Source organism: Prinia subflava, chromosome 2, assembly GCF_021018805.1.
Source record: "Prinia subflava isolate CZ2003 ecotype Zambia chromosome 2, Cam_Psub_1.2, whole genome shotgun sequence".
NCBI classification, from domain to species: Eukaryota; Metazoa; Chordata; class Aves; order Passeriformes; family Cisticolidae; genus Prinia; species Prinia subflava.
Window position 1 is genome coordinate 65,444,017 of NC_086248.1, and position 15,740 is coordinate 65,459,756.

General features: G+C 35.7%; 1 protein-coding gene across 5 annotated transcripts in view; it reads left to right on the forward strand.

The window, feature by feature from the left end:
- The window catches only part of UTRN (utrophin), a 343,691-nt gene that overhangs the window by 240,503 nt on the left and 87,448 nt on the right, over positions 1-15,740 (forward strand). For all 5 annotated transcript variants that reach the window (XM_063390324.1, XM_063390322.1, XM_063390325.1 and 2 more), the window contains one exon: positions 13,796-13,925. In XM_063390324.1, coding sequence (XP_063246394.1) covers positions 13,796-13,925 — 130 coding nt within the window. The remainder of the gene's footprint in view (positions 1-13,795; positions 13,926-15,740) is intronic.

Consider the following 15,740-nt stretch of genomic DNA (forward strand, 5'->3'; position numbering starts at 1 on the left):
GATGTTCTCAAGGAATTTAATAGCTGCTGCTAATGGAAATTCCTGTATTTTATGATAGGATTTTAATCTTTTAGAACTTTCTTGTTAAATGAATGTGTAAATAGAGGGAAAAAAATCTCTATGCCAGTGTTTGATGGTATAACACAAAATGCCAATGATATTTCCTAGTCAGTTTTATAATATTTTTCTCAGCAATTTTGTGTTTGAAAACAGTATTTAGAAGCTTAAGAGACAGTAAACCAAAGCCATAAATCATTAAAATGTTCTGATACATTTATTTTCCCTTTGTTTGAAGTTGGACTGAATTTTATGCATTCTGTCTGTTACTAAGGAATTTTTAGTCTAAAAGTCCTAATATAGCTAATAGAATAGATTTTTTAAAAAACCCAGACTTCATCTCGCTTGAAACAGCTGGTTTGTGACTTGCATGCTTGAAGAATTTTTAAAATATAAAGTAAAATATAATGATTAGTGAAAGGACAATGCTTATCATTTTATAAACAGTCATTAAAAATGCATACTTTATATCTGTGTGATTTACTTGGGTCTAAATTAAAATTTTCAGTTCCAGCAGAGACTTGAATGATTGCATCCAATCATTACTTTTATTAGTATATTTTTCATTAAGTCAGTGTAACAGGTCAGCACCAATTTAATGTTAGCAGTAATTGAAGAGAGAAGAGTCAATGAGATAGTTTTAAAGAAATTACTGGAACAAATACATAATTTTTCAGTTATATATTACTGCAGGTCATCTAAAATTTCTTTTCACCTTGTTCTAAATTTTATACAGTCTATATTTACCGTGGAATCTATCTGATATGAAGTCTTTCTTGATTCTTTATATTTTTTAAATAACAACTATTTGTACCTTTTTCTCTTTTGTGGTCCCGTCTTCTTTTTGCGTGATGGATCTGCCTCAGAAGAGAAGGCTAGAAGTTTATGTAAGCCTTCATTACCTTGAAGGGATATGGTTCAAGCCAGGGAACAAACCCTCCAACAAAACAAAATGCTGAAAGGGTGACATTTTGATGCCTTGAAAGGAGAGGGAAGACTAACTGTGAAAATATTTTTATCATCAAATAAATACAAGGGAAGGGGAGGGTGTAAATTTTAGGTAAATTTCAATGTATCCGATAATCTTATTCTGTGCATGAGATTTTTCAATCTCAAGATTTGTAGCAGAGAGATACTGAGCAATACTTGATGCTGACATCAGCGCTGTGGTCAGCGCCTGCCGTCATGCTGGGTAGGGAGGCTTTCAGGAGCCTCAGTGCTTGATGTAGAAACAAGTCCCCAGGCTTTGAATAAAACACAGACTGCTACAAATCAGTCATGCTTGGTTGAAATTACTCATTTTCAATAGGTCAGCCTCATTTGGGATGATTTTCTGATGAACTTGTATTCTTCTGTATGATTGTGCAGATAATGCCTTCTGACATTTCTGGCTGCCACAAGATTCTTAGTCCAGTGAGCATGGGTGCTTGGCTGCAGTTTCTCAAACCCCTTTCTCACCCGTGTCTTCCTGCTTATGCTTTGCATGGTGCTAGTGCAGCAACTGTGGAAGAGAAGGAAGAAGTTATTATCTTAATGCTAGATCCATGAGGGACTGGCTAATGGTAAGCACAGCACAGTACATAAAACAAACAAACAAACAAAACCCCATGGTGTTGTAAAAACAAAGGTACTTTTATTGCTAGAGAGAAAACTAAACAGACAGGTCAGATGTGAATCACATTATTAACGCTGTTCTGGAAAAACAGCTTGGGTACAAAGATGATGTGTGTGGCCTAAAAAATCTCTACATACTGAAAGTAAGCATGCTTACTGCATGCTTATTTTGGATATACTTGTAGAAACATGTGAAGAGATTTGTGAGAAAGCAATGGCTTCAGTGTTAAAGTACTGAAGCTAGTGCACCCTATTGCTAAATACAGTATAAATGAGCTAAATACAAAACATTAGTGAAATTCCTTTACTTTAAAAAAAATCTGTATTTATGCTGTATACTATTCAGTAAGTTTTCTGGGGAAAGAGAGCCGTATAAAGGTGTCTTGCTGCATTTGCATGTTTTCACCTTTTTTTAAATGTCTTTAAGTTGACAGTTTACATTTCTGGGAAATTGTTGCAGATGTGTTGAAGTATTCTTTGGCATTCAGTCACTAAAGCCAATTCCAGTTTTTGGGTTTGAGACCTTCCCTGTGTTCTCAGTGTTATTGTTTATACCTTCAGTATTTTACTTACTGCTTTTACTTTACTCCATACCTTTACTATGTAACTTTGCCATGGCCTAGGGCTTGTTTCTAAGTATTGAGGACTAAAAATAACACTTTGATTCTATGATTTTGGTGTGGTTTTGTTTTTGTTTTTTCTTAATGAGAAATTGGTTGTGGTTTCAAATTCTGTTTCTAAAGAAAAAGAAACCCTGTTTAATACATACTGGTTCTTCTGTATGTAAAATATCACAATTCTTTGCCTGGAGAGCTACAAAAACATCTCGTCATATAGAGAAACAAAGCAGAGAAGGGAAATGAAGTGAGTGAACGTGAGTAATAGGTCCATCTTCTGATCTGTCTGATATATCCACCCTGTACTGGAAAATATTTGTGGAGCTGAGTTAAATAGCCCTGCTTCACAGAAGTATTCTTCTAAGTCCTGGTATCTTTCTTTAATTGACCTCCAATCACTGTCAGTTATATTAAATGACACTTTTCTCCTGGGCAGAAAGTCACTTTGTAGTCGTCCTAAAAAAATGGTTTATGACAACTTTAGCAATAAGTTTCAGTAGGACCTTTTTTTCTTTTTTTCCAGGTTAACAGTTATTCTCATAGAATAATTTTAATCAAGGAATATGGTTTATGTGAACAGCTATTAAAACAACTTACAGTGGGTAAAAATAAGGCAAAGTTTTGTATTTATTGTCCATGGATATTTTGCAGAACTTTGCCTGGATTATTTTAATTTCCATCTTTTTCTACTGAATAAAACCCCAAGCAAATTGTTAAAATCAAATAGCAAACTCAGTTGGAAAGGAGGAGGGCACAACCCTGTAACTAGGTGATGAAACATTATTTGGAAAGCATTGACAGTTTTCAAGTGGATTTGCACAGTGGTTTATATCAATATATGTATTCTGAATGCCCACCAGTATTTCTTATTGGTAGGATTGTCTGAAAGCAGCCTTTTTTTTTCCCCTCTCCTTAGCTGAATTTACAGGTCCAGCTGGATTTTCTGTTGTTTTTATGAGATGTTGTTAGGTCATCAATTTTCAAATGCAAAGACTGAGCAAGGCTGTTGTGTTGGGCAAATGCAGTTTGCAGTGGAATAAATGGAACTAATAAAGCAACACACACTATTGAATGTTGTGACAGGTGTGGAGGTCCCCTGTTTGACAAGGGGCTTAAACTCCCAGCAGAAATCTATATGTTATTCATGTTCTTGTGGCTCATGATGAGAGAAGATTCTCTGCTACTTGAAGCAAATGCACCCCACCCGCTCCGCCCTACTCCCCCCAAAAAAAATCCAACCCCACCACAACCATGTTGTGATACCTGCAGAATTGCTGCTGTGCTCTAGAATATATGGAATATTACAGTTGGGGGCTTGCCTTTTTTCCTTTTTTTTTTTTCTTTTTTTTCTTCTTCTTCTTAAATGCCATTGGCTTTTACAGATACGGCATAGGTGCCAGGGTCTATGTTTTCATGTTCCTCTAACTTCTGATGGCAACTAGAATGAGCTGAAGGAGGTGACTTAAGCAGAAGGGAAAGTTGTGTTGCCCTTAGGGTATTCCTTCCTCCTGACTCTCATAAGTTGTCTGAAGTAGAGGATTTAGTCTTTCAAACACTAGTTATTTTATTCAGTTATGCTTTTGCAGTAATCTTTCTCTACAGAGCAGATGTTGGATATACTAGCACACAATTCAGAGACAGGAAATTTTGGAGAAGTGACCCAAAGCAGAGATCCAGCATAATCTGTCATGTCACGGTAACAAACTGTGTGGTAACAGCTTTACAAAGACACTGTCGTTTTAGATAGTTCTGAAAATGGGAAGCCACAGTGGAAGAGTTGAGAGCAAAAAGCTATGAGGGAGATTGAAGTAGACTGGTGAGGAAGACAGTTTGTTGACTGTTTGGTGATTATTCAGTTTTCTGTCTGGATCATTTGCTTCCAAAGAGAAACCAAAGTGACTGTTTCTGAGAAAGAGGAGTAATTACCATTGACAGGGTTTCTGCTTGTGGAAGGATTTCCAGTACCAGTCCTCTCTCATGTATGCATGCATGCATACAGAACAGGAACACTAGAGCTAGCCTCAAATTTCATCTAGTCCCTTGTAATTTTTTTGCTTCAGTATTCAGCTGGGCTCTGTTGCCTGTGCTTCCTCCTCCCCTAAAGGGAATATTCCTCCCTTACACAATTATCATACAGGTGATACTTTTGAGACTTTTGGCAATGATCTGATTATTTATAATTTATAGGTGATGCCTTACAGTACAGTCACTATTTTTCTTTCATTGTCAAGGACCCTGATGTACTCTTGCACCAAGGAGGCTGACGTAGAGGAAACCTCTCAAGATGTGAGCATGCTCACAAATTGTATCCTATCTTTATATAGTGCTGCATATCATAAAGTTTCCCCTAAGTGTATTGGCTTTGAACTATAATTACTAAAAGTCTTTCTCAAGACCTCTGCATTAATAGGGAGGTATCATTTAACAGTGAAATAGCTTGATACCAAACATATTTGACTTGTCCTATTGGTGGTTTTTGAAGAAATGCAGAGGAATCTCAATCACACAAAATGAGCAAAAGGTGACCTGAGTTTGACTGCTCTTAAAATCAATGCAGCACCCAACTTGTTAATGGTGGCATCATTTCAGTTTGATGCAAGAAACTAATGGCAGTCCATCAGTGCTCAGCAATCACACAGCCTAAGCAAACCCAAGCCAGTCTGTTGCTAGCAAAGAAAGGGGAATGTGGCTCTCTTATGTTGAAGAGATAGATGCTTACTGCTAAGGCTGCAGGAAAATAGGCAGTACAAACAGGATATTTGAGGGCTCTTGCTCAATTAAGTAATAAACCATTTAATATGCAGCAGATGTTCTGTGTGTCTTGTGTTAGGCTGGAGGCTGTACATGTTTTGGAGGCACAAACAGAATAATGCTTTTTTGTGTGTTATTTATCCCTCCCCCTTTTACTGTGAGTATTTTCTGAAATAAAAAGCAGAACTTATACCAGTTGCTACCCATACAGAAAAGATAGAGTTTGATGCTCTGACAGTGTTTCCTCCATAAACTCATTTTGGGTTTCATGTAACTGAGTATTAACTGTTATCCAAAGCTACCCAGTTATGCACTCTGCAGTGCAGTTACGCAGTTTGAAGCTAATTAGAGTTAGCATTGAGGACACAAATTTCCTTTGCTTCTTCAAAGGAGGTACAACTTTGAAGAGTGTGGAAGAAATGTAACTTCTGTTCTGCAGACAGCTGTACAAAACAGTTTCATCTGAAATGGAAGGATCCTTATTTTGATGGTATATTGCCTTGTCTTTAAGGTTGCTTTTTAGAGGATATAATCTTTTTAAATGTCTTTGAAATAGACTCAGTGCAATGCTTTACCTGGCATTGTACAGTGATCTTTCCCTCTGTGGTTTTTCAGGGCTTTTTCGTCAGACAATTTAAAATGTTATTTTATCTTTGCTGATTTCTTACTGTCAGTCCCCTGTGTCTGGACACTGGTTCTTGTATACATTAGATTAAAGGTTCTGGTTTGTCCCTAAGTTACTTGTAAGTAGTTGTCCTTCTTCTGACAGGAGCCAGGAGCAGAGTCTGGGGAGACAGGCAGGCAAAAGAAAAGTGGAGCAAATAGAGAGGATTAGTTCTCTTCCTGCCTTCTGTTGGTCAGAGATGTATGAAAATGCCTGTGATGACACTCTGGGTTTACTATAAAATAAATAAAAACAGAAATGGAAAGAGGTCAAGTCTTCCAATGATATCAAATAGCTGTCATGCTTCTATAGTAGGGTTTGGTGGGATTAGTTTTCCTTCACCAAAAGCACACTGTAGTCCTTTTGATGTAAAACTGAATGTGTTTTTACTGGCAGTTTGGCATTTGAAAATTGGTTCCACTGCTAGCAGGATGATTACTGCTTCTGTGTAAAAGTAAACATTTTTCTCCACCACACGAAGAGTAGAAAGTTGCAACAGCTTCCTTCTCTCTTCCTCTTTCAATCTCCACACTGTTTCAGGCATATTTACTGTCTCTGGGGTACAGTCTGTATGAATTCTTGCATTAAATCCTGATTAGGTATGTTAAACAGATTTTTTTTTAAAGCTCCATTAAAAACATTTTTTTCCTATGCATAACATTGTAAACCAAGCCTGTTTTAATCTACTTCTTTCGTGTAGTTTATGCAAGCCATAAAATTTCATGATTCTTATGTCCTTTTTTAGCTGTCATATTACAATGGATTTAAACCAAAACATGCTCACTTATTTTAGAAACTTGCTGGATGAGCAAGATAGGCTTATTCTATCAGATTTTGTTCTGTTGTTTATATGGTGCTTTTGTAGTACTCATGCTATGGTGAAATGCAAAGTAAGGATTGAATATAAAAAATTGCTTTCTTGAAGAGAAAAAGAGCCAAGAAAGCAAGTTTGGTGGATATGCACAGTGTAGCAAACCCATCACAAAAGGGTTCCAGAGGCCAGAGTGGTTATATTTCTGGGGATTTCAGTAGTTGATTCAGTAGAGAATTCACATTAGCATACTGAAGCCTGGCTTTTCACTTTTATTAAGAAAATTATTATATATTTTTAAAAAAGCTTTTTGATGATAATATCTTTGGCATTAGCTAAAGGATGTGTAGTGTGGGGTTTTTTTCCCTAACATAGTTCCTAATCATACTTAAACCACACCACAACCCCCAACATAGATACATAAATTTTAAGAGGAAAAAAATAAAAACCTTTAGGCATTCCATGTTTTCCAGTCCCTGAAGACTGTGCTCTGTTGAGCTTCCAAACTTCTCTGGGCAACCAAGTCTTGGTTATCATTGACCTAGAAACACAAAGTCTCATTTCAGTGGACTAGGAAATAAGAAATCAAGTTACATAACGTTATTGGTGCCGGAAGACACATTAATGAACGTCATTATGCCTCATTTTTTGTAACCTTTGTTCAATTAAACACTGTCTCCCATCTCTTGTTGGATTTAGATACTATAGCATCTCTAGGGAATGCAGGACTTGGAGTTCTTGCTTTAGAAAAGACTAAAGAGGTTCTTGGAAAATTAACTGTGTAAAAAAAATCAGTTTAATATTAAAGAAAAAGCATAGCCCTGTGATCTTTAATTTAAGAATAGCTTTTTCATGTCTTTTTTGATGCAATCTGTGTGAAAATTAAGCTTACTTCTGCCTTTGTGCTGTAGTACTGGATTCTTTTCTAGTGCACAAAGGAGGCTTTTCAAAGTTTTCGTGAGGTTATTTTAAGTGTGACTTTTCCAAAAAGGCTTCAAAACAAAAATTCCTGATTTAAAAATGCTGTTAGATGAAAATGGAGGAAATAGCCTTACTGGTTTTGTATAGACTTACTGGTTTTGAACTGTAACAAGTTCAGAAGAAAGTCAGTTACCCTTCCTTATATTAAAGTGTCTCAAAGGAATGTACAGATGCAGTTTGAGATTGTCAGGTTATTGGTTTTAGAATGTCAGTAATAGCTTTGTACTTCTTGTCTAAGTCTGAGCAGTAGTGATACAGCATACTTTCCTTCCTCTGTCTCCTTGGCTGCACTGCTGCAACGTACTTTGAGACACATTTTAGATGCTTATTTTATGTAATGCATGTCTATCAATACATATTCAGAGGTGGGTGGCATTTTTGGTGAGTAGCCATGAGCACACACACTCCTCCAGAGAGGGAAGGGAAATTAGCAAGGGACAAAAAAGTCTCAGTGAAGAAGTGCCCGTATTTCTGGCCTGAAGCATCTATTTTGATAAAGCAAAGGGAAAGTCTTAAGTAAGCTAACATTTATTTGCTTCTGGTAGAAGATCACCAGCATGCATAGTCTAATTCTCTTTTGCCCACATCTATGCTTTTAAGTTCCTGTCAGTTAGTTTCTTTGTACATGCAGGCAAAAAAGAGGAATTTGCTATAGATATGAGTTTTGGGTCTACACCCACATTGAACCCTTGTAGTTGACACCTTATTTGTACACTCTTTATTGACACTACAGCAAAACAAGAGAGCAAGTTGCAAATGGCAAACTGAGAGACAATTTAGAAAAATTAATCCTTTGGCACTTCTCTTTGGTCCTTTTTGAGATGTCTATTTATATTCCTCTATTAAAAAAATAAATCTAAAATACTCAATATATATTTATTGTGAAGGAAAACAGCTTCCTACCCCCCCCCCCCCACCTCGTACTTCCTTTTTTTTCCCTGTTCTGGTGTTGGTCGCTGTTTGTCACTGATTTATCAGAACCTGTAGGATTTGGTCTCATCTTTAAAGTACCATGTGCTACATGTGTCTTTGTATCTCTAGGTATTAAAGGTTGTATATTAGGCACCATTTTTCTCCTTCTTTGTTTCTCTCTTCACATAGATTTTGTATGAAGTAGTAAAAGGTAAATGCATGGTGGACTGCACGATCCCAAGTTAAATATTGCTCTTTGTTTGACTATTTTCTTTATCAGATGGGGCAGACACATAAAATTGACTTTTACAGAGAGATGTGTACAGAGACCAGAACACTTTTGAAATTTTATGTGTACATGTTCCATTAAATAGTATCTGACAGGAAGGAACAGCTTTTGAATGCGCTATGGTTATTTTCTTTCTAGTTCATTCTTTAGTGATGGAGACAGCTGGCAGAGACTCAGTCACAACCTTTATCTCTGTGTGATCTTTATAAACAATTCCTCATCTCACTCTGAGTTTGCTCAATCATCCTGCTTGTTCTTCCCATCCTATTAAATGCCACGGCTTATTTTTTCCATTTCATTTTAGTGTATAAAAGTAACAGGAGTTTTTCAAGCACTGGGTACAGAATAAAGATGAATAAGTAATTAAATGCTACAGGAGCTGCTGATTGGCACAAAAGGCTACAGTGTGCTGAACTGATATGAGTTACAATAACATGCATCTTTACTTCCTTGAAAGAGTGCATAATGAGACCTGATTTAAACATGTTCTGTTTTTAAGAAACATCCCATGTGTTTTCTTTGAAATTAGCTTTGCCTTCATCTGTTACAACTATTTAGCAGATCTGCTCATTGAATTACCCTGTACAATTCTGTACAATTCAAAAAAGAAAAAGAGACTGCAAATTAACAGTGAGTAATTTTGGAAGTCCACTTACTATGCTCAAAAAACAATTTTAAGGTGCAGCTGAAGGAAATAGGTGATTTCAGGATACACTAAACAGTGTAAAAATCACAATAATAAAAGTTTTGTGGCTTTTAAATTTTTTAAGAGTGGAAAAGACTTCAGCTGCAAAGCATTGCCAACAGAAATTTTGTAATGCCCTGGTTTAGGCAACTTCCTTTAAAAATCTTAGCCTACAAGAGGAGTTGGGTTTTATATTAGAAATCAGATGTGTCTTTAATGAAGGGAGGGCAAATGGGTTCGATTATCTTGATGTAACAGAGCAAACGGTCTAGATATCTGCATTTCCAGAATTATAAAGGGAATAACATGTTTCAGAGTCACTGAAAGAGGAACAAATCAAAATGGAGAGTAAATCACTGGCTCATGGTTGAAAATCATGGAGGCACTTTTGTTTTCTTCCCTCAGAGGAGGATTGTGTTAATGGGGTCCTGGGTTACTCCGCCGTAGGTGGCTAACTGGAGACCTCATACCTACAAAATACATGCTGCAGTGCTGATTGTAGTTATTGCTTTGTTTCATGCTGCATAAAATATTTCAAGAGTGTAGTTTTGTAGACACATGTCCGTCTACTACGGAAGACTTTTATCAAAGTAGGGGTTTTTTTTAAAAGTATTTTTGGCTAGTATTGTTTAAGGTCAACTATGATAACAGTTTGTGTTGACACTGCATCAGCACACCAGATTTTACCTTTTGAGGGCTTTTTTCCCCCTCTTTTATGAGAATCAGGAATGTCTAAAATCAGCGTTGGTTTTTCCAGGACTCTCGTGTGTCCCAGTTTATGTAGCAAGTAAGAATGGATTTGGAAATGCAACAGAACTGTAAACCATAGACATTGGATTTAGTTGTCAGATTAATGAGGGAAGTGAAACTTTCATTTTAAACCAGTTTATAATTGTTTGCAGTTTATAATTGTTATATGAAATACAGTGGTATGAATTACTGCCCAAGTTGTGTACAGCCCCTTTTTGAATATATAACAATATAACTTTAAAATATTATTGTGCTTTTATAATCATAAAAAAGCATAATGTGGGCAAAATACATGTTATCTCTGTGCTCAGTGTTCACTTTTTCATTTGTATTCACATCTGCATGCTTAACAGGACTCAAAAGATACTTCTATCCATGTGTTTAGCTTAGTAGTAGACAGTTTTCAGTGACAAGTTTTGGGATGCTTGTCAAGTTTTTCTTGCCATACCTTCACCTATTTAATCTATACCAAAACTCTAATAGCAGCTTTCTCCCTGAAATGCATAGCCAGCAACAGGAGAGCAATTCTCCCTCTACTAAAACCTGTGCTCCACTCAAAGCTAACAAAGGCTTTAACAGTTTTAGTTCTTAATGACGAAAGGAGAATGAAGTCATATCCTTGTCTGCTGAAGGAAGTACATCCATTCTGAGTAGCCACTGTAGGGGTATCTCTTGAAAGACTAAATAAACCACTAAAATATATGATTGTATTCCTTAGTATATAAAAACCTTTACAATAATCAAATTCAACATTGCAGGTTTTTTGTTCCATGCTAGGCTTTTTGAGACTTACTTTTACTATGAAATGTTGTTCTAGATGTGATTTTTCCAATGAAATCTTTATTTCAGGACAGATGATATTTCAACTCAAGATCAGATTTATAAGTGAGCTTCTTTTTCTGTTCTGCGGCAGAGAGGTTTGCTGGGACAAGACAGTCTTATTGGTTTGCTTTGTTACCCTTGCATTGTGTGCTCTCATTGCTCTTGTTTACTGGCAGAGAGACACAGAGAAATATATTGAATATTGCAAAGAAAAAGTTATGCAAGTCTGAGTGCATTATTTTTTGCACCTATGGCATAAGAAAAAAATCAAAATATAATCTAGGAAGTCTATGGTGTGCTCAAAGTACTCTACTGCTAAATGATTTTAGTAGTGTTATTTCAGTGTATGGTTTACTTCATGCTAAGAGAGTTTTCTATCAGAAATATTGATAAGGATTGCCATGGATGACTTATGGCTGATGAGCTATACGAGCAAAACTCTTAAAATCTTTGTGTTGTCAACCTCAATTTAAACAACTTCAATGGCAGGGATGTTGGAGAATTAAATCCAAGGTCTCTTAGGTCAGACTTGATTGAAGTTTTATTGAGGGTCAAGAGAAATTGATGGAACACACTGTGTGAGGGTAAACAGGAGAGACAAAGAGATCCATCTCTAGATTGTTTCTAAGTGCTGGAATTTCTTAGTGTACTCGAAATGTGACTCAGCCTCCTTTTTCTTGAATGCCTTGGAAATATTTTGGAAGTTATATGGAGGGGAGAAAAGTAATTCTAGAAATATTTCCTACTTTAAGGTGTAGTAATCAGCCTTTTGTTTCTGGCAAAGTTTTTGAAATTAAGATACATTATATTTTACTGATGCATCCACACAGATTCTACTAACAAAAAGTGTTTTTTAAATGGGGAATTTTTCAAACCATAATACTAGCTTCCTTCTTTCTTGAAACAAATTTCTGCTTAGAGAATGCTTTAATAATTTATAAGCTATGGATGATTCAAAGTGTCTTATTCTAGTGTGTGTAATGTTAAATTAAAGTATTGATACATACTGTGATGAACTGAAGAGATTCTCCAGGAATGTTGCTTTTACAATGCTTCCATTTCTGTATTTATTTTTTTAATAATGAGGGCTTGTTTTCTAAATGGCAATTTTTGTTACTTACTGCATGTAGTATGTAGTGAATCCTACAAAGATTATTATTGCTCTTCAGAAGCATAAAGAGATAATACAACAGTTAATAGGTACTGAAAGTTGGACTGTATAACACAGGTTCCTAAATGTAATGGAAGTTAGTGTGTTTTCAGTGATTAGTTTTTGTTGAGGTTATTTATTTATTTATTTAAGCAGTAGAATGGAAGAATTTGGAAAGATGAAGAAGATAAAGGAATTAAGTGGGGAAGGAGGGAGGAAAAATAACATCTTGCCTCCTGCTACGTTAAAGTTGAAATAAGGATGTTTTTTGTGATTGCGGCATCAAGAGATTAACTAATGGAAATGATAAGACAACATTTGTGATGCTTTTATGGTATCTGTTTTTCAAACTTTTCTATAGTAGAACACTCATTTTATAATGATGTCAACATTGACTAACTGCTTTTTTCTATCTGGAATGGGGCCTTAGCAAATAGTGACAGCAAAATAAGTCTTAACTTTTTAATTAGAACTAAAAAATAAATTGTAGAAAATAAACACAGCATTCTAATAATGGTTAAAGTATCTTCTTTCTGTGTGTAGAAAATAATACAAAATGGGAAAAGCAGTTTTCTTCTAGGTGAAATAGATTTATGCTTTATGCTGGAAGAAAATGCTTCATAAGAAACATAACAGCTGACTACTTATAACCTTTCTTTTTTTAAATATTAGCTATACTTAACCCTCTAATAGAGTCGTAAATGCTGGAGAGCAAAATATCCTGAAATTTGTTTCTACCACCATGAAATAACCCTATATAAAAATTGATTTTTTTTTCTTTCTGTATGTAAGTTTCAAAGGATTTTTTCATAATAGAGATCAAAATATTTTTTGAGTAATTTAAAATGGCTTTTTTGGAATGTTACCACAACAAAATTTCTGATACCTGTTTTCTAAATTTTAAAAATATTAGTAAATAGTGGACAGAAACAAGATGTTTGATTTTCTAAGGAATGTTAACAATTTTTGCAATTCTTCTTAGCATTTGTAAAATAATTTTCTGAAGTCTCAGTAGATGCTGTTTGCTGTTATTCCATCTCAAAAAGTAAACAGTCTGTTGTAGCACTCTTGGTGAAAGAATAAACCCATTAAGTTTACTTTTTAATAAATTTTAATGTAGTAGTTTCAGTTTGTTAGGCTTTTTTAAAAGTTACCATCATCACCTGTCACTGTAGGACACAAAATAAGTTACACTGACTCCACATATTTCTCAGAAGGTTAGAGTGATTTATTCAAAACACGATTTCTTTATATATTTTTTACAGAGACCAGTATGATTGGTGGGCAAAGTTAACACCTCTTCAACCACATTGGTTAAACCAGAGCGCTATCAAGAAGTCCCTCCTCTAAAAAAAGTGAATACAAAGATATAGTTAAGAAAACATCTCTTCTTGTTTACAGCACATCGCGTGAGAAAGAAATTTCACAACCCAGAACATCCCAGGCATGAAATCAGGGTTACAATCACCTTTCTTGTGTTCCTTTCTTCAAGTCAATTTCCTAAAAATTACCCTTGCAGCCTCAATTTCTTTCTGCTTCTGTTTTGTAAAATTTGCATTTTATCTTGCAGTCTGAATAACGTTGGCTATTACTCACTGACAAGGCAGGTCTGGTTGGAGAGATGAAAACAGAGAAAACTATATGGTTCACAAGGTCAAGTTACAAATGCATTCTTCTTTCCCTTCCCAAAAGGCTCTGAGGCGTGAACTGAAGGATAAAGAGCAAACCATTCTCAATGCTGTGGACCAGGCACGAGTGTTCCTTGCTGACCAACCAATTGAGGGGCCTGAGGAACCAAGGAGGAGCTTGCATTCAAAAACAGGTCAGAAAAAATACTTCTGGGGAAGGTCAAAACAGGAGAGAAAAGACTTGTATGTCTCTAGTACATACTTTATATCCCAGTTACTTGCTCAGACCTCAGAATTTTCTGAGTGCCATTCTGCTGGCTTTTATTTCAGTGTTTTAGAATCTGGGATTACTTCTGTGCTTTGTAATTACTTACATTTTAATGGAAGAAGTAGCAGCATCTCTTCTGCCTTTTCCAATTTTTGGTTCCCAACTCTAATAATAGTTCTGATTTTTTTTCTTAACACAATAACATACGCACCTTAAATGTAGTCAGAATAGTACTTCAAGGATTCCCATTCAAACATCCTTATGTCTATTGCAAAGTTTTACTCCACAAATAGAAATAATAATATATAGTGGTGTATCTCATTAGAAGTAAAATAAATCATCTGTGGGAAAGCAGTCATTACAGAATCCTAAAGATTTGACTATTAGGTAAATCATTGCTAAGGAAAGTTAGTATTTGTTGAGATATTACTTTAAATATCAGAGACCTACAAGAAGGTAATAATTTTTCTCCAGTCCCCCACAACCACAAAATAGGAAATTATTTCTCTAAGTTCTACAATTATATCTCTGATACAAGCTGCAGCATTATGGAGTCTTACTTTTAGTAACACAAGAACTGTTCTCAGAAAATGTAATAATCTGCTTTTGCAGAATTATCAGTTGCTATAAGATACGAACAATTTACTGTTCTGTATAATTTACAAAATTAGTCTGTCTGCTTTTATCAGGAGTTAGTTTTTTCTTTCCATACATTCCATCTTATACATCTCCATTGCAAACTTTTTAAGTTTGTTCAGTGGAAACAACTAATCTTTCCTACACCCTTACATAGTGTTGTTTCTGTACAAATTTTTGAGTGGTTTCGTATTCCCTAGTTCCACTTTGTGATAAAGTTTGAATAACTGATGATTAAAGCCAATGAACCATCTATCTCATTGAGTAGTGCTGCTGGTAGCTTAGCTTTACTTCTGTTTTGAACTCCTGACTCCTGAAAATATTCAGTTTCTCTTTACTCTCAAATCCATTTACTATATGGCATCTCCAATGTTTTAGTTGGTTTAAACCACAAGCAACCTTGCAGTTGAAAACTAAGGATGCTCTGTGTATATTTGTTCATTCTTTCATACAGAAGTTTGAAATTGCAGGTTCTCTCCTCAAAAACACAGAGCCTCTTAATGCAAATGATGCCAGTACATAAAACCTTATCAAAATAAACTGTTCATTTTTTAACAGGATTTGATATCAATGATCTAGTCAGTGTTGATTGACAAGATGCAACTGCAAGAGCAAACTTCAGATGATAAGATGCATCGTAATTTCTTGCTATCCAGTCTGTTATGATGAAAATTATTATTGTGCTATACCAGTGTCAGTGAGAACAGTATAACAGGGAATTTGATGGTGATGATAAACTGCATGGCAATAACAGCCACGGTCTGCAAGTGATGTGTCCATGTCTCTGGTCTAGTCATCATATGTGAAAACCAATCGTATGTTCAGACTGGGAAGCCTCATATATGTGCACTGAACTTCTTTTCCTCTTTCTTTTTCACACTCGATACTTCCAAGGACTTTTTTTTGGAGCATGTGATGGGTTAGTCTTGACTACCTGCCAAACTCGCTCTCATCCACTTATGTCTTCCACTGCAGTGGAACGGAGGTAGGAGATGGGAAGAACATGAGTGAGAAAGCTCATGGGTCAGGATGGGGATCAGATGGATCACTTGTCCAGGACACAGATCCCGTACAAACTACCACTGAGGACCAAACAAGTTTAGCT